Source organism: Ictalurus furcatus, chromosome 15, assembly GCF_023375685.1.
Source record: "Ictalurus furcatus strain D&B chromosome 15, Billie_1.0, whole genome shotgun sequence".
Lineage (NCBI taxonomy): Eukaryota > Metazoa > Chordata > Actinopteri > Siluriformes > Ictaluridae > Ictalurus > Ictalurus furcatus.
The window spans coordinates 14,312,870-14,332,632 of record NC_071269.1 but is presented as its reverse complement, the minus strand read 5'-3'; the positions used below and the strand labels follow the sequence as shown (position 1 = coordinate 14,332,632).

At 38.2% G+C, this 19,763-nt stretch overlaps 1 protein-coding gene across 1 annotated transcript; it reads right to left on the bottom strand.

The window, feature by feature from the left end:
- Positions 1 to 487: 487 nt before the first annotated feature.
- nfascb (neurofascin homolog (chicken) b) lies at positions 488 to 19,414 on the bottom strand. Its single transcript, XM_053642592.1, has 27 exons — positions 19,035 to 19,414; positions 16,659 to 16,788; positions 16,394 to 16,499; positions 15,973 to 16,163; positions 15,736 to 15,858; positions 15,433 to 15,603; positions 14,971 to 15,082; positions 14,304 to 14,488; positions 14,057 to 14,188; positions 13,776 to 13,919; positions 13,582 to 13,693; positions 13,328 to 13,491; positions 12,875 to 13,022; positions 12,641 to 12,765; positions 12,449 to 12,550; positions 12,037 to 12,249; positions 11,814 to 11,890; positions 10,627 to 10,852; positions 10,365 to 10,480; positions 8,724 to 8,934; positions 5,844 to 5,966; positions 5,537 to 5,710; positions 3,216 to 3,347; positions 2,898 to 2,964; positions 2,595 to 2,606; positions 1,949 to 1,984; positions 488 to 1,854 (listed from the first exon to the last, which is right to left on the bottom strand). Exons 2-27 carry the CDS (start codon positions 16,750 to 16,752, stop codon positions 1,683 to 1,685), a joined length of 3,468 nt encoding a protein of 1,155 aa, XP_053498567.1. The 5' UTR covers positions 16,753 to 16,788; positions 19,035 to 19,414; the 3' UTR covers positions 488 to 1,682.
- Between the last annotated feature and the right edge of the window lie 349 nt (positions 19,415 to 19,763).

The window sequence follows — 19,763 nt, the reverse complement described above, 5'->3', positions numbered from 1 at the left end:
CAGTTGTTTCTGTCAGTATGTCAACAGGACACAATGATACATATAGTGTTTATTTTTATTTAAGGTCATTGAATGGCTTGGCATAAGGATATTACAGCACTGATAAAATTTCAATATTTATAGTAGTTAGAGGTGGAACAGAACAAATCTCCATTCAGTTCAAATTATATGGCCAAATAAGAATACAGAAAAATATTCTGTACATGCCAGACAAACTAAATAAAGACAAACTGTTACATTGTCCGAGTCTGCATTATGCAAATGTGACTACAGACACAGATAGTGGTTAGCAACCGATAATGTCGCTAGCTCTTTTGCAAACTACACATGTACCTTCATGTCTCTCACCTCTTCATGTTAACATCCAGGAAAGTATATATGTAAATCATAAAGATAAAAATACATTGTCATATTCTGATCAGATAACATTAATATCCATATCCAAATCACGAACTTGAGGTCCACTGCTTTTATTTGATCAACAATATAAACAGACACATGTATATCCTCCATGCTGTCACTGGTTACTTTTCATTCACAAACATGAGAAGTCTGATTGATTTACAAGAAGAAAAAAACACTCTGCTTGAGCCAGTAAAACTGACAGTTATAACACCAAAATAAGACAATTCTTCCAAAACATACAGTCAAAAAAGGGGGATCCTCAAGGGCTCTTTAGATAGATAAGTGTCCTTAGCTACCTAGGACAGTCATTAATACAGGAAACAGGAACAGGGAGGAAATTAAAACAGGAAACAGGAATACTCTGTTTAAAGGTTCTTTCAGAGGGACAAACCAAAGAACCCTTAAGGGTTACAAATTTCAGTTCTGCAAAAATAGTTCCTGATCCTAAAAGAGATATGTATGTGCTGTAAAAGTATTGTTTGTGCTGGGCTTTTTTTGATTGATTAATTAAATAATTCAATACACTGTGACATCATTCACAATGACTTGCATCAATAAATAACATAATATCTCAATTCCACAAAAATCAAATGGCACAATAAAATAAAACCAAACTGGCATGATCAGTCATTTTTATGGCACAAAACCAGCACATACACAACAATTTCTTTTTATATGGTTAAGTTCACAGAGTTCTAGAAGTGTATAGGCCAAATATGGACACAACACTTTATAAAAAAGTTTATTATCATGGAACAAACGCCTATGACTAACATCTATAGTACTGTTGCACAACTACTGTTTCTTTATTATTGTTTGCATTTTATTTTTATAAAATGTTGAGATTTATTGTAGCATAACCTTATACACCTTCTAGAGGCCCCTGAAGTTGATAAATTAGGAGACTGTAATGATCAATGAAGGGACTGTTTAAAACAAAGGCTGTGAAGGCTTTTCCCATATAATATGTTATAGTAAGTGTGCGGTGTAAACAGTAATCAATGAAATATTCTGAAGAAAATTTCTTTAATAAATACACCCATCATTGTTGACTATTCAAAACCCACAGCTTATGTCCATACTTTTGACTAGTAATGTAATGCCTCTGCCATAATTCAGGCTGAACTGCTGCATGATGTAGCCAGTGGCACATGACTTCCTTTTGGCCATTTTGGTCATCCATCCATGCTCAGCGGTGTTTGAGGTAAAGGTGGGGTTTCTCAGGAACCAGTTGGCACCATGTCTTTTGCACTTGCTCACCATGTTTAGGAGTAGCTTTATGCAAAAGTGTCTCTGTCTCTCTTACTGGTGCCGGTATATTCTCCAATGAAAGAGCCATCTTCATTGAACTCAATCTCATCGCCTTCAGTGTATTCCATCAGGCTGTCATCACTGTTTGTCTTCCTCTGCATGTGTCCCTGACTCCGACCCTGGCGGCTTTCCTCCTCTCTTGAGAAACACACAGATATTTACACAAACATATAGACATGTCTACAGACACACAGATTTCGATAATTTATGTAAAAGTTTGGGAAATACATACCGCCTGGAGTAGGGTAGGGTGGGTGCACGTGTTATCCTACATTAAACAACATGGAGTGTGAAACACTTATTTTGCAGTAATAAGCAACAGGCTTTCACTAGCACCAACAAAACCAGGTTTTGTAATAGTCAGTCCTTACAGGATTTCACAGAGGGTTTTTTTTCGTGATTTTTGCAGCCAAAAATGCTTGATTTTACTGTGGCTGTTTTCAAACATTGCGATGGAATTGTGGAATTCTTTGTGCTTTTTTGCAAAAAACTACTTAAATTGACGAAATTGCAATTGCATGAAGTTGTTTTGCAGGGTCTTTCACAGTGGTTTGTTGTTAAATGAGACCTTTTATCTGTACTCATGTTTGACTGAAGTGAATTCTTTGTCTGAATGCACGTTGTGATTACGTCACATGGCGTGTCTTGCCCCAAATCTGTTGAAAATCTGCTATAATTTTGAAAAATTGCAAGCTCTTCTGAATATTTCAGCATTCATTTCAGCGATCGCAAAATCCTGGTGAGACTGAATAGTGAAGCCATCATACATGACTGAGTTTATTTGAAATATATACAGTATTTTTTTGTTGGTTAGTAAGTAACATAACATGTTAAGTTGGACAAAGAACCTGATAAACAGGTTATGACATACATCATACCTTTCAAGAGACCTTCAGGGGCCCAATGGGAAAAATAAGAAAGAATGACCAGTGATGAGAGGCAGTTGAGGGATGAAAGGATGAATTTACAGGAAAGAGAGGGACAGTTATTATGATGCATATTCTCTACATAATGTGGTGTAGCAGGGTTAAATCATGACATGGAATAGGCACAAGAATGCATTGTTTTCATATATTTGTATTTCTCATTCCAAAGATGACAAACTCTGAGACAAACTTCATTAACTATCATATTACTGGATTTTCTACAGAGTAAAAGAGCAAGTTATTAGACTTATTTACCTGTATTCGAAAGACCCTTCATCCTTCTCGTCCATAGAGTCAAGTGCAAAATTCCGCTTGTCTCTCACTTTAAGAAGAAAAGCAAGGATTGAATTTTATTTATTTTAGTTCATGCAAGTTTACTTTTTTCTGCAAGGGTGCATTTATTTACCTAAGAGATTTACTTAATGATTATGCGTAATGGTGTGCATATAATACCTAAGGTGTATACATTATAGAATTTGTGTAATGGTGCATCTATTTTACCTAAGGGGTTTACTTCTGTGCAAGTTTCCTTTGTAACTATAAACATCCTGTAAGATGGTGTATTTATTATACCTGGGTACTTCCCTCCACGGGTTTTTTTAATGAAGAAGACTGTGAGCATGATGAGAACAAAAAGTGCAATGGCACACATCAACCCAATGAACCATCCCTGTGTGACTATGTCCACTTGTTCCCGGGAATATTCTGCTCAAACACACACAAAAACACAGACACTGTATGAACATTTATAGCATTCAGATTTTCTTTTGTCTCAATTATGTCAACATTCAAAAAATCGATTGTGTCCGGTTTTGAATAATGCCCTTGAGATTTTCAAGAATTTGCAGTCACCTCACAAATCAGATGACGGCATATGAACATTCACCAGACTCTCAGTCAAGCTATATACATTCACATTCACCTGACTTCTAATTACACACACATCTGTTCCCAGTTGCAAATATATGTCTATACATAAGTTGAACTATGTACTCTGTTACTGCAAAGTCTTATGTCCTGACACAGACTGAGCTAGTAAGATGTTTGATTCATGTGCAAGCACTGAATGGGAATAATCACACACTGCAGTGCGCTATTCCACCTTGACACAAGTGTCCTGCACAGTGGGAAAATAACCTGCTTGTCACTTCTATACATACATTATCCCATTGTCCTGTACCATTGATCAGGGTGGTCTTTGTCTACGCATTGAGACTTAATGCTCTTAATTAGATTACTGTAAGTACTTAATTAGATCACTGTAAAATATTAACATTCATTGCCACTTGTGCCTGTATTGTCACCAAATTAGGTTTTGCACCCTGATTATACCATGGTCCATTTCTGAGAGTTTGATGAATGGAAACTGTTTTTAGTAGGATATCTGGACACTGTGAATATGGGGTAATGCCATGTGTCTTGTTCAATGCCCCCTCAGCCATCCAAGCCTTCATGAAAGATGTATTCAGAGACCTGTTCATTGTTTGTATTGATAATAATGTAGTCCACTTCAGCACCATAAAAGAGCATATCCAACATGTCCAATTTGTCATCCAGAGACTGCTACACAACAATCTGTTTGAAACAGCTGGGATTTTTAGGTGATCCCAGTTGAAGTAATTAGCCAGTGAGCTTCTTTGACTCTGATCGCAATACAGTCCCACCAAACCCCCCACCCCCAAACCCACCACCAACTTTGTTTTTTATCCATCAAGATATTCTTTGATATCTAAATATTTCATCTGAACTTTTGTTACAACAAGAAGTCCATTAGCTCATTTTGGTCCACACATTCCCACCCCCCTAAAACATCTATTGATCATAGCATTCTAGCGTCCTTGTCCAGGTCCTGGTCCCACACACAGTCTCAAATGTGCTCTGTTCAATGTGTGCCCTCTCAACAACAAGACCCCACTGATTCACAAACTCCTTGAAGACTGAAAGATTGATTTTTTTTGTGTCTTACTGAGACCTAGCCTAATGATTTTTTTTTTTTTACCCCAATTAAACCAAAAAGTTCCACCTGGCTAACAAACCTTCTGGTCATGGGGTGGTCTCACAGTGATATATCATTACAACATCAAAGCCACATCAATCATGGTGCCTGATCATTTCTCATTTGAGGAGCTGGCAATAACTACTACGTGGTCCTGAATCACAGGGTAGGATTACATGGGAAGCCTTGCCTCCCATAAAATTTCATAAAAATGCGGCATATGAAATGTTTCTATATTAAATGTAGGAATGTGTCTATATTATTAATCATGCTTGGTGAAATTCAATATTTTCAAGACATGACCACAATCCTACTTGTGATAAACAGTTTTTCAAGATTCCTCTGACAGCTCCCTCATCCAGACCTACCTTCAACATTTCTGACAGCAGAATTATTATTTCAGAAGTATTCTGAACACTAGAAAAGACCAATAGATATAGATTATCTATAAAATTCACTCATACTCTACTCAGAATCCTCAATTCGCAGATAGCTCATGAGCGCCAAGCACCATCCTGTAAATGATCACCAAACTCTCAGTCAACATGTTCACAGTCACCTGACTTTAAATTAGACACACCTCTTCCCAATTGTCCCTTATACTTGAACTATGCATTCTGTCATTGTGAAGTCTCAATATTTTTCTGTGAACATACTGAGCCTGTGTGCTCTTTAGACTGTTTTCTATCTTGCTTCTGCCTAGTTTTCTTTTCTTTGGATTTGCCTAGTATACCACTGTTTGATCAACGCCCAAACCTTTGTCTAGTTGATAATTATAGCCTTGGCTTCTTGTTAGGATTGTTTTTATTTACATAAAATAACTGAGCCCTGATCTTGCAGCTCTTATCGCAGATGAAAGCCTCTTTTGGAATGCACTGCATGTGTTTTTTTTTTTTACCCTCTGTTGTGAAATGGGGTGACTCCTCTGTGAAGGTCTCTCCCACTCCCACCTGTGTCTGAGCAGCAAGACTGAACTTGTAGCGAGTGTAGCGGTCAAAGCGGCGCAACGAGAATTGTGTGGTGTTGGGGGGGATTTCCTCCACTAGCATCCGCTCTCCTGCTGACACATTCACTACACAGGAAGTGAAGTCACAAGTAAAACTGCTGATCCAGAGTAGAGGCAGAGAAAAGGTAGGCTAAATTGATCACCTCTTATTAGCTATTCCTTTTTTCATATTAATTGAGATATGCAGAGATATGCTCACATGTCTGATATTTGAGGATGTACCCAGTCAGGATGCCATTGGGTTCTGCAGGTTCCTCCCAGTCCAGGTAGATGGTGTCATAATGCTTATGCATGATCCTGAAGGCTCTGGGTACTGATGGCACTGCAGATGAGAAAGAACAAATAAGAGTGACAGTACTTTGTGTAAGTAAATGCCGCATTACTTGCAATACAAATCATTATCGTACAGTCATTTTTACTGGAAGCTTCTCATTGAGCAAATGAAAAGGAACCCAGGACAATATTATCCTTGTAGAACCTGACAAAGGTAAACAAAGACATCTAGGTAAAAGCAAACACAGCTACTAGAGTGGTGCATCTCTAAATAATGGCAAATTGGAGGAGATGCTCCACATAGTATGTGTCACATTAGGGGCTGGGAGTCCATTTCATCCACTACATATAGTCCAACACTTAGTGTGCCAGCCTCTGTTTAGACAGCCTTCTGTGACTTTCTTTCACAGCAGATTTTCTGCTGATGATACATTGTGGCACATGCTGCAGGCCTATTTCATTGAAAGCTGTAAGGTCAGTTGATTGATTCACAGTTGAGTGAAATAGTTTGTGAGCAGGAATCTCAGATTCACCAACAAGATTACATTCGTCTGGCCATCAATACATGCACCGTGGGCTTTTTGGCAGAGCATGCAGTTCTCCAATCATTTTGCCAAATACAGTGAGGGAAAGAAGTATTTGATCCCCTGCTGATTTTGTACGTTTGCCCACTGACAAAGAAATGATCAGTCTATAATTTTAATGGTAGATTTATTTGAACAGTGAGAGACAGAATAACAACAAAAAAATCCAGAAAAACGCATGTCAAAAATGTTATAAATTGATTTGCATTTTAATGAGGGAAATATGTATTTGACCCCTCTGCAAAACATGACTTAGTACTTGGTGGCAAAACCCTTGTTGGCAATCACAGAGGTCAGACGTTTCTTGTAGTTGGCCACCAGGTTTGCACACATCTCAGGAGGGATTTTGTCCCACTCCTCTTTGCAGATCTTCTCCAAGTCATTAAGGTTTCGAGGCTGACGTTTGGCAACTCGAACCTTCAGCTCCCTCCACAGATTTTCTATGGGATTAAGGTCTGGAGACTGGCTAGGCCACTCCAGGACCTTAATGTGCTTCTTCTTGAGCCACTCCTTTGTTGCCTTGGCCGTGTGTTTTGGGTCATTGTCATGCTGGAATATCCATCCACGACCCATTTTCAATGCCCTGGCTGAGGGAAGGAGGTTCTCACCCAAGATTTGACGGTACATGGCCCCGTCCATCGTCCCTTTGATGTGGTGAAGTTGTCCTGTCCCCTTAGCAGAAAAACACCCCCAAAGCATAATGTTTCCACCTCCATGTTTGATGGTGGGGATGGTGTTCTTGGGGCCATAGGCAGCATTCCTCCTCCTCCAAACACGGCGAGTTGAGTTGATGCCAAAGAGCTCCATTTTGGTCTCATCTGACCACAACACTTTCACCCAGTTGTCCTCTGAATCATTCAGATGTTCATTGGCAAACTTCAGATGGGCATGTATATGTGCTTTCTTCAGCAGGGGGACCTTGCGGGCGCTGCAGGATTTCAGTCCTTCACGGCGTAGTGTGTTACCAATTGTTTTCTTGGTGACTATGGTCCCAGCTGCCTTGAGATCATTGACAAGATCCTCCCGTGTAGTTCTGGGCTGATTCCTCACTGTTCTCATGATCATTGCAACTCCACGAGGTGAGATCTTGCATGGAGCCCCAGGCTGAGGGAGACTGACAGTTCTTTTGTGTTTCTTCCATTTGCGAATAATCGCACCAACTGTTGTCACCTTCTCACCAAGCTGCTTGGCAATGGTCTTGTAGCCCATTCCAGACTTGTGTAGGTCTACAATCTTGTCCCTGACATCCTTGGAGTGCTCTTTGGTCTTGGCCATGGTGGAGAGTTTGGAATCTGATTGATTGATTGCTTCTGTGGACAGGTGTCTTTTATACAGGTAACAAACTGAGATTAGGAGCACTCCCTTTAAGAGTGTGCTCCTAATCTCAGCTCGTTACCTGTATAAAAGACACCTGGTAGCCAGAAATCTTTCTGATTGAGAGGTGGTCAAATACTTGTTTCCCTCATTAAAATGCAAATCAATTTATAACATTTTTGACATGCGTTTTTCTGGATTTTCTTGTTATTCTGTCTCTCACTGTTCAAATAAACCTACCATTAAAATTATAGACTGATCATTTCTTTGTCAGTGGGCAAACGTACAAAATCAGCAGGGGATCAAATACTTTTTTCCCTCACTGTAAATCACTAGCAAAAAGGCATTTTTCAATTCAGAAAGGCAGAAATAAGCCTTTGAGACTCCAGAAAGATGGTGTGCTGCCACTGTCTAGCAGTCCCTTAAATAAAGTTTATTGGGAACTGGGAAATACACCAGCCCACGTGCTAGGCCCTTGCATTTAGGAGCATTTGCTGGACTGATAAATGACCGTTTTGAGTTGGCTTTTTATCTCTGAGAGGCCAGGTTTATCATAAAGGAACTCTACTGGTGACTAGGGAGCAGACAACTTCCACAGCACACCACGGCTAGTCAATAAATATCAATTAAACAAATGTTATACAAAAATCACTGCTTGGTTCCCATATATCAAAACCATATATTTACTTAAAATCATACAGTCCTCTATGCATCATGCAATGCCATCAGTAAATATTTATTATAAATGACATAATTGTAATTAAAATGAAATTATTATTATTATTATCATTGTTATTATTATTATTGTTATTATTGTTATTATTTTCAAGAACACTAAGAACAAGAACAGGAAATTAATTATGATATTGTGTATTGCTTGATTAACTCAATGATGAAATTATCAGTACCTCCCTCAAGGGTTTGAAACTCAATCCTGTCGCTTGGTGGACCCTCATAGCGGTTATTGGCCACTACTATGTACATCTTGTAGTTGCTGTAAGGGATGAGGCCAGTTAGGGTGCCAGTAAGCCGAGGCCCATTTGCTTTAAAGCTCTTGGATTTGATCCTTGTGGTGACGCTGTGATGGGGCAGGCGGCTGCTCTCTCGCCAGTAATACACCTGAGTAACACCAACAACATATCAAAAAATCTCAAAGTCCCACCATAATAGCTATACTCATATTTGCCAGTTTAAATCTCATTAATCATTTATATGCTATACAATTCCATTAAGGCTATAGAAGCAAATCACAGCTTAATTTGACAAATGCTTTACATTTTAGTTCTGTGTCACTGATTGAGACACTAAAAAACTGTATGTGGTCAGTTAGATTTAAGAGAAAATATTGTGTAGTTTAAATAAAATATTATGTTTCTCAGCAAAACATAATTGAATATTGAATCTTCCTGTCAGTATTTTTATTGCACAAAAAAAAAAAAAATTTAAATGCTGCTTGCATAGGTATTCATCCCTCAGTTGAACTGTCACTGAAGAGACTAACAGTCTAAGGAAGGAGGGAAATGAAGACTAAGGAGCATTCTAAAGGAAGTTAAAGATAAGGTAATCGAATTTCATAACTTAGGAATAGGGTATTAAATGATATCTAAGAGGTTGGACATCCCAGTAAGCACTGTTGGATCAAAAGTGAGGAAGTGGAAGCTGCATCACACCACCCAAGCACTATCTAGACAAGGCCGTCCCTCAAAACTTCACACCAGAAGCTGCACCATTTCAAGAGCTTTGCATAACTGAGGACTGTATGGGAGAGTGGCTAGAAAATAACCACGCGTCAAGAAGAGCCATATGAAAGCACAAGAGTGACCCAATGAAGATGTGTTTTTTTCTTTTTTTGGTGTGAGGAGACCAAGATCAAACTAAAACTTTGCAGAAAATTCACCTTTCAGCAGGACAATGGTCCCAAACACAAGGTCAAAGCAATGCAGGAGTGGTTAAAAACAAAAAAGGCAAAAACCAAGTCAAAGAGCAGATCTGAATCCCATTGAGAATCTGTGGCATTGTTTGAAAATTGCAGTCAACAAACAACAGCCAACCAACCCGAACAACCTGGAGCAAATCTGATAGGAAGAATGTGTGAAAATCACTCCCAAACAGTTTGCAAAGCTGGTAGGATCTTACCCCAAGAGACTCCTACTGGTTCTACCAAGTACTAATCTGAAAGGGTTGAATACTTGTGCAAGCAGCATTTTTTCTGTTTTTTATTTATTTTATTTTTTTTAAGAACTGTTGACAAATAATGAATTTTAACTTTGAAAATTCACTTTAAGTGCATACTCGTTTACACTGGCACAATGTGTGTAAGTGTCATTTGTAATCCAGATAAATCTGATGACTTTTAAGGGGTTGAATACTTTTGCAAGGTACTGTATTTGGCATTCGTGCAAAAATATATAAAAAGATAAAGATCTGGTTACCAACAACTGGAAATTTGTTGGTCATAGAATTTGATATAGATTTATTTCTAATCAAGTCTTGGGATGTTCTCCATGTAGTGTCACTCTAACTGACTAATGACTGATTCCAGGTCTTACCGTGTACTCTTTAATCTCTCCCATGATGCTGTCTTGGGAAACAGGCTGCCAGTGAACTGTCAGCTTCGTGCTCTCGACATCTGAGACATGCAGGTCAGTTGGAGCAGCTGTGGGACCTATTAAATCGTGCCATTCATGAGGAAAATCATTCACTGTGTAATCTACTTGTAATGGCCTCTACCAAAATATTGTGCAGGTATCTATGTGTGTGTGTGTATGTATGATGTAGGTCATATAGGTTTTGGTGGTGTGCCTCACTCACGATCCTCTCCTGAGTATCCAATGATCACAGGGGATTCTGGTCCGAGGCCAAAGTAATTGACAGCCTGCACTTTAATCTCATAGGGTGTGAAGGTGTCCGTCTCGTAGACGATGTAACTGCACCACCAGTAGGTGGTGTAATTTTTCCACTCCTCTCTGGAATCTCTTCTTCTCCACCACACCATGTAGCCGAGCTTTGGCCCGTTCCACTCTCTATACTCCAACGGCTTCACACACAACACACCAGCGACAGAGCCGAAATTATGAAATGAACATAGAGTCAATTATAGTTAAGTAACACAAACAGTTCTGTCTATCTAATCTACCTAGCTAGATATTGCTATTACTTTATCTTCATTGGCAAAATGTAATGCCATGATTTGGCCAACCATTAAAAAAGCAAAAATGAACATCAAGCCCAATCAGTGTGTAAGTAAGAAACTGGGTAGCTGGGTTTTCTAGTGAAAACATACTAGCGGAGACTTTTGTTCTAGCCAGCAAACTAATGCTAGTTAAAAACTGGTAGGCTAGTTAGCTAACATCAGCAAATGTTTAATACTGTCTGTCATCAGTTTACCAGCAGTGAATTTTATTAGATACCGAGACAGAAGAAGGGGAACACTGTAATAAAATGGACTGAAGAAAAAGCAGATGAAGTTGCACTGTATTAAGTTAGGTTTTTTGTATTAATGTGATTTATTGATTAGACCTATAGTGAAACTAACTGAAATTGTACAGCATGTATTAATTGTAACTGTGGAAGCTGAGTTGGTTTGAGGTTGAAGAGGTAGAAATTTGCAAAACTATATAAAATTGCTTTTTATGTTATATATTGAAATTAAAAGCATTTTGTATGAATGTTAGTACAAATGAGCATTTGTTTCATGCATCATTTTTTCAGGAAAAATATGGTACAAACAATAGAAGAGTGAATTAGGTTAAACTAACCGGTACAGGGTAAGGCTCAGTGATCAAATGGAAGTTTATGAGTTAGCATTTATAAGCATTTGGGGCAAACAGCCATTCAGTGCTTCATACTAATGTTAGCCTTTTTAAATGTATGGTGGCATATGACACAATAAAATATGAGCTATACATTTATCTATGCACAAATCCAAGCAGCTGCATTCATCCACACATCCTATCCGTTCATCCATACATCCATTCATCAGTTCATCCATTCATCACCTCCCAGCTGATCTCCATGTTATTTATGAACACTCCAGTCCCCACGCCTTTGATGTTTCTTGGGATGGCATCTGGCACTAAAATGTTCATCACACACAGTTTCTACTACACAGTAACTCATAAAGTAACTATCTTAATTCAGTCCAGTAATAAAGACATTGTAAAGGTTGTGTAAGATTATTGCTGCAAGGTCTAACCACAGCACTAATGATGCCTTACTGACCAGCTCCACCAGTCTCGTAATACTCAGATGGCTTGCTGGGTTTGCTGGAGCCAATCTCATTGATAGCCACAACCCGGAACTGGTACTCAACAAATGGCATCAGCTGCAACACGACAGAGTTCAGGTGGCCAGGGTAACTGGTCAGGTTCTTCCAGCCGCTTGCCACTAGCCAATAATCAGCGAGCAGATCTTCTGTGTACTGCACCAGATACTCTAAAAGAGAGATTTCACTTTAATTCACTGTATGTGCATTAAAATAAAATTATACATTAAAGTAATAATAAGAAGTGTAATTAAATACTCGCTGGAAAAATGTATGAATTAAAAGTCTATAATTGATGAGTGTGTAGTAGAATGTGTGTGTGTGTGTGTGTGTGTGTGTGTGTGTGTGTGCGTGTGTGCGCATACGTGCCTTTGATAGGGCTGTGGTTGCTCAGTCCTGGCACCCAGGTGAGTCTAGCACTTCGTTCTGAGGGATCTGACACCTCCAAGTCAGTAGGTGGGTCAGGACGATCTAATAGACAGGAAAGGAAAAGATATTGATGCATTGTTCACATTAACACTGTGTGTGTGTGTGTGTGTGTGTGTGTGTGTGTGTATGTACCCATCACAGTGAGTTTGGCTGATGCACTGATTTCCTCCACTTCAGTCTTAACTCTGCAGGTATAAATACCCTCATCTCTTCTATACACATCAACAATGCTCATAGAGTCCTCATTCTTAGTCATTCTACACAAATACACACATACTTACACATAAGTCACAGATACCTTTAGGATTATTCATTATCATTATTATAATTATTCAAATATCATTGTTTGCAATTGGCTGCGTTTACCTTCTTCCAAAGATCAGGAATTTGTTGTCCTTGAGCCAGGTGACCTTTACCTCCAAGGTTGGGTCAGACTGGATCTTGCAGTCAAATTGTGCCAAGCTCCCTTTTACCACAATGACATTATGTGGGGCACGGATGATTTTAATGGGTTCTGGGAAAAATCAGTGTGGTTCAATTCATATATATCTACAAACAGTGTAACCACTCAACCACAGTGCACTATAATTAATGAAAACAGTGCAATAAATTTAAACTTTATGTATGAAAACAGTTCATACATAAACATTTAAAGTGAAATGAAATCATACATAAACATTTTACATAAACTCATGTTCATAGCAGCAAAAAAAAATTCAAACTGGAATGCAACTCTTTGTCCAAAGTCTGATATTTGGATTTCTTTTATCTGATATGTTGATTAGAAATTCCCCAATCAGTTCTGTTTCAGACACTCACCTTTGACCTCCAGTTGTGTCTCCATCTCGTCTCGTCCAATGACATTGCTAGCAACGCAGAGATATGTCCCCTGGTCCTGGAGTTTGGTGTGCTTTATTTCCAGTGTTCCATTAGAAAGAATGCTATATCGACTTCCCTCTAATAAACCCATTCCACCTTTAGACCTAAAACCAAATGTGCACAGTCTTAACCATGCACACTCATACACTTATATCTGTATACTTGGTCATATCTGAAAGTAATTATTGCACTACCAGCGCAGGTCAGGTTTTGGTGATCCAAAATATGGGCAGTGCAGAAGTGTCCGAGTCCCTTCAATTACTTTAATTAGGTCATCTCTAATACCCAGCAATCGTGGCCTCATATCTACAAGTGAAACATGGACTTATTAGGACAGTGACACATATTTACAAAATATTGTTATAATTGTGAATTCTACATATTTTACCCATTACTGCAAGGAAGGCATTGGCCAGGATGTAGCCATAATCATTGGAGGCATTACACTGGAACACAGCTGTGCTATCAGGCACCACGGCACGAAATATCAAAGTATCCCCTGATACTTGTCTGCCTGGACTCTTAGGAGCATCTGGGATAAAAAGCGCACACATAAAATGCAAGCTATGCATGTGTTACGGGCAAGTTGGGTGTATTTTTTTGGTCTAAGTTTGTCAGTGAGTGTGGTCAGAAATCATGATTACTCATATGGCATGTGATGTCTCTGACCCTCAATAGGTTCTCCATTAACTAGCCACCGTATCTGGGGTTTGGGAATCCCATCAGCATGACACACTATCTGCCCACCATCATCTCGAGAGAGAATAAGACTCTGTGGTTTCTCGACCCAAAATGGGGTTGCTACAGAAAATAAGAAGAGAAAGGATGAGGAAAAATGAAAACTCTCGTCACTGTAATAACAGCTTCATTCTGCAACTTCAGCTAATGAGTGGTATCCATTGAGATGCAAGTTTACATTTAACTTTAACTGTGATTATGTGATCCACGCTTCCCATCCTGTTGGTGGCAGTACAAATGTAGTCGCCTCCATCAAACATAGAGATTTTCTTAATGCGCAGCGTTTTATTGAAGTTTTCCAGCTTCATGCCTTCCATGGACAAGCTTTCCCAATATTTAGTCCATTTGATGGTGGGAGCTGGACTGATGTAACAGAGAGAGGATCATTCAAGTGGTTATTGTTACTTCTGTATATGGTTCATAGCCACAGAAAGCTATATACATAACTCTCAAAATTAGCTAAAAATAATATGACAATGTATACACACCTATCTATTACTGCACAAGCGATATGGTGTGTAAAAGTGATATGGCACTTAATTTAAAAGGGAATTACATGAATTAAAACACTTTTGTTACATTTTTATTTTTTAAAACTTTCATTTCGGTTTACTAAAATTGCTGTAGTCTTTTGTCAGATACAACTACACTAAAACTAACAAATCAACTAACTGATATCTATTTTTGACAAAAGACTAAGAAAAAAACCAAAGTCCAATTCACTGCTAGAATTAGCAACAATTAGAAACAATCATACCGGAGTGGGATGTTTCCATTCTGATTCAGTGACATTTAGATAGCAAAGAATTGTGGTTGAATATTTCAACTATGTCTGAAGAACTCACACTCCAGAAGCGAAACACTCCAAGGTAAGCTCCTCCCCTAGCATTGCAATCTGAGTGCTGGCTGTTCCTTTGGGTTTCAAGAATTTGGGAGCAATCTGAGCTGCCATACGGGCTGAATGATGCAAAAAATATATCAACATGCAGTTAAAATTTTCTATCAGTAAGATCAACCACACTCACTGCTATAACTTAATGGATCAGTACCAGCCTGGACAGGGAATTGTTCAGAGTGCTACAGTTGTTGGATAAAAATAGGAATTCATTGTCTTCAAATATGTAACAAAAACAATTATTAATGATCGGCCATTTGGATGTCACATTGAGGTGCGTTCTATATTCTAGCTCACCAAGATAAAGGTTTTGGAAGTTTTTGTAGCTTGATTTTCTTTGGTCAATAAAGGCTCAATCAGTCAAGAGAAATCTGAATAAAATCCAATGTAAACACTATTGCGTTCCTCACACCTGTGTGCACCTGAAGAATTAGTGGAGGTTTCTGCTGGATGATGTTGGAGTTGGGGAAGCGAGCTGTACACACATAGTTTGTTAGCGCATCATCAGCTATGACACTGGAGAAGTACAAGTCTCCATTCCCTGCCATCGATACTCTACGATCCTGACGAATTGGTACCATGGCTGCAGGGACAGAACAAGAAAAGGAAGTTGGGTGCACTTTAATATTCCTGTTTTTACTTCTACTTAGCTTTTTGTATGCTATGTGAATGAGCTTGGCAGTGTTATTTCACACTGAAGTCTACTGATGCTCACAGCTGTTCATCCAGTAGGTCTGAGGTTTAGGTGGACCCACTGGAGGATTACAGGGCAGAATCAAAGGAAGACCCACAAACACAGACACTGGCTCCAAATATTCCTTCAGCCATGTACGAGCCTCTGGACACAACATTGAGCAATGAAAAGGACGATATAAAAAGATAATGAAATTTAATTTCATGTTCGATTTAATTCCTGGGCATCTCCATATGAAAATGTGTTGATGAGACTTACTGGAGACACGCAAATGAATGTGACTGGATAGAGCTGAACCAAATTCATTAGTAGCAGTACATTGGTACACGCCCTCATAATCTTCTGGACGTCCCCAAAAAAATATCTCCAGTGTGCCAGAGCGCCTCTTCATGGTGACCTGAGGGTCACGTGCAACATTCAGGTACACTCCACTGCGGGTCCAAGTGAAGCTACGGTGGAATGCAAAACATGGTAGAGGGTAAATTAGCATGAACATGAACCCTTCTGTATATTTATAAAGTGGTCTAAATTCTGTCTTTTCAAAAGTGCAAATGTAGAATATAATTATATGCTTTAAAAACTCTGCAAATATGACATAAAAACATTTAAAAACTAAAAACTAAAAACTGCAGGATAGAATAAAAAGAACATTTTGCTGTGATCAGGTTATGTTTCGTACACTGGAGGAGGGTTTCCAGTGGCCTCACACTCCACTATGATGGGGTCCGTTGGCTCCACTATATGATCTTGGACACTCTGTTTAATTATCATAGGAGGCTGTCTCACTGTGATTGGGATTTATACACACACATACACATACACATTATTATCAAATAATGTCAGTAACATGGACATGATCAGTATAGTCATAGTCATTTTCATATAGTATAGTATACAAGTATGCAGAAAGAAAAAGACTACAGAGATGATCAATAGAAACTCACCATCAGGTGGGATTTCCATTGCAGATATCTGTTTCCATATCTGTAACAGGAGTATGAATGTGGCTAGGAGCTCCCACAGTTTTTCAGTCATCATCTCTCTCAGCCACCAACAATATAGGCCACCAATAGTCTACTCAGAAAAAAAGAGAACAAAACATTCTTAAACTTGCACAAAAAGTACCAGACCATAAACAGACAAACGGTTTTGTCCTGAAGTTGCTTAGCTTGTCATGGGTTGACACAGTGAATCAACCTGATTCTTATTTCTACACACTGGTTTGGGTCACGAGAGTTTGTCAGTTTACATCATCTGGAGGCTGGGGCCAACAATTCAGCCAACAAAAGGGTAAATTAGTCAGCACAAAATGTGAGCAACTATGTCCCTCATGTAAGAACTCAGTTCACTGCTATTATCCATAAATCAATTGGGTTATACGGGTCGTTTTTGTGGACATGTGTATATTTCTTCTAATCATCCAAAAGATTTGCCTGTCCTTTGCCTCTTTAATATCCCTTCTGGATGGAATCATCCACTCAGCATATGTTCTTGTTTCCCATTGGTTGAAATGGCATTTGTCTGAATTACTTGCAATGCCAAATTTAGTACATTTGTCCATCCTCAATCAATAGTATTTTAACACAATGGCTCAATGAAGCATTTTTTATATATTTTTTTTTACTGTAAGAATGAACTATAGTAAAACCTTGCAGCACTACTACTTCTATGCCAAAAAGGCATATAAACATAATTACTTTGAGCTATGTGTCAATTCTATAAAGGATTCAGAGCAGATATTTCTAATTAGTGTATAATTTACATCACAGACGTCCTGTAATTCTTTAGCGTGACACTTCTACTTAAGTTTCCTTCTTCCTGGAGGCATAGCTTCTATGTTACTAATCAGTTAGTTATTAGATTTTGTCTTGAAAACTTGGTAAAGCTCTTGGCTTTGGGCTATGGCTGTAAAAAAAATTTCCATGTACTGCCGACACACACATATACAGTAAGGAGTGAATAACCAAGGAATAACTGTAAAGGTGAATTGTTTAATTTACACCCTTTCTATAAGAGAGTCTATGAATATCACTTTTTCTAGAGGTAATCTGTAGAAGGAGCAGACTAACTGACATGAATCATTCTGCAAATCCTGACCTGAGTCTAATTTCTTAAACTGTCTCTTAGTGAAGACATTACTCTAAATGTTGTAGTTTCATTCTAGCAAATTATTTCATTAAACATGCAAGCTTGTAATCACATAGTGATAACTTCTCACTTATGCATTCAGTTCACTTGACTCAAGAATATGCAATAAAATGTTTGTACAATACATTAGAAATGAATTAATATAAATTTGTAAATTAAATAACAGTAGTTAATAAATTATATAACCTAAAGTATGTGGACATCTGACTATCACAGCCACATGTGCTTTTTGAACATCCCATTCCAGATTTTGTCCCACCCCCTTTGCTGTTATTATAACCTTCACTGATCTGGGAAAGTTTTCTACTAGAATTTTTTTAAACAAGGTTGTGGGGATTTACCCATTCAGCTACAAGAGTATTAGTGAGTTTAGGCACTAATGTCAGCCAATGAGACCTGGTATGTACTTAGTGTTCCAATTCATCCCAAAGGTGTTCAGTGGGGTTGAGGTGCAGGCCACTCAAGTTCTTCCACTCCAACCTTGGCAAACCATGTATTCATGGACCTTGCTTTGTGCACAGCATAATAATGCTAGAACATGTTTGGACCCCTTTGTTCCAGTGAAAGGGAATTGTAATGTTACAGCATACAAAGACATTCTATACATGTGTGTGCTTACAAATTTGTGGCAACTGTTTGGGGAAGACTCACATATGGGTGTGACGGTCAGGTGTCCACAAACTGCAAAGTAGTTAAAGCATTATATTGTTCTGTTCTGTTCACTGCCTCAGGACTTCTCTTATGATTCCTCAGCAATTCAATTTTACAGTTGTAAAATCATGTTAAAATACATGATATAATCTTAACCTCATCTCAGTTATTATCAATACAATATTTATTAAATAGACACACAAATGTGATGGCAGGTGCATGTGCAATTAAAAGTTGGAGGTCAAGTGAATGTTATATATTTACAAAGAGGAATCATTTTTAAATCTATTTCAGACTGTTAACTACAGGACAAAATGACCTACACATAATCTCTGTAGTATAACGATTATACTATAATATTATATTTATATCTTTTTAGAACTTTGATTGGTTTTGATACGAACAGAAAATAAGTACTGAGGGTAAAACAAAAACAACAACAACAACAAAACTAAAAAACAGGTTCAAATGTCAATTTCTGATAACAGATAAGTAAATGAATATGGATATTTCAGGCCTACCAGCTCAGACTGAAGCCATTAGAACTCACAGAGCTTCCTGTTCATCTCAATACTGAAGAGAAGAAAACAAACAGCTGTCATTAGAATAACAAGGTTAAAACAGGTGTGCAAGTTCAAATTTTTACCTCTGATGTCAAGTGTCCTCTGGTGTAAATATAAATCTGCAGTTATCCTCATATCATAATAGTCCAGTTATGCAAATAGAGTCCCAACTGCAGCACCAAAACAATGAATATCTCAACAGATGTTTCCTTGAGTGTAAGAATCTCAAACCAATGTGATCTATTTGCAGCTGTCTCTCGACTGTTATCCACCCTATTCATGTAGCATGAATGACATACCACCCCTCTCTCTCTCTCTCTCTCTCTCTCTCTCTCTCTCTCTCTCTCTCTCTCTCTCTCTCTCTTTCTCTTTCACTCACTCTCACTCCCTCATGAACATCTGTCTGAGTGACAATGAGACGGCTGATGTACTTACAGTATTATTTGTTTGTTTGTTTGTTTGTGTATTGTTTGTTTGTTTATTGTTTGTTTATTTCTAGGTAAAATAATCAAATACTTGTGTTAAATAATTTATTTAAAATATGTTAAATCATTAAAGGATTGCAGGAGCAATAGAGAACTAACTTTTGAATGTTGCGACCTTTGAAATTCATAGTAATGGGAATTACCAGGTCAAGCGAACAAAAGCGAATAAAAATCTTGATTATTTTTTCAAAATAGTTAAACA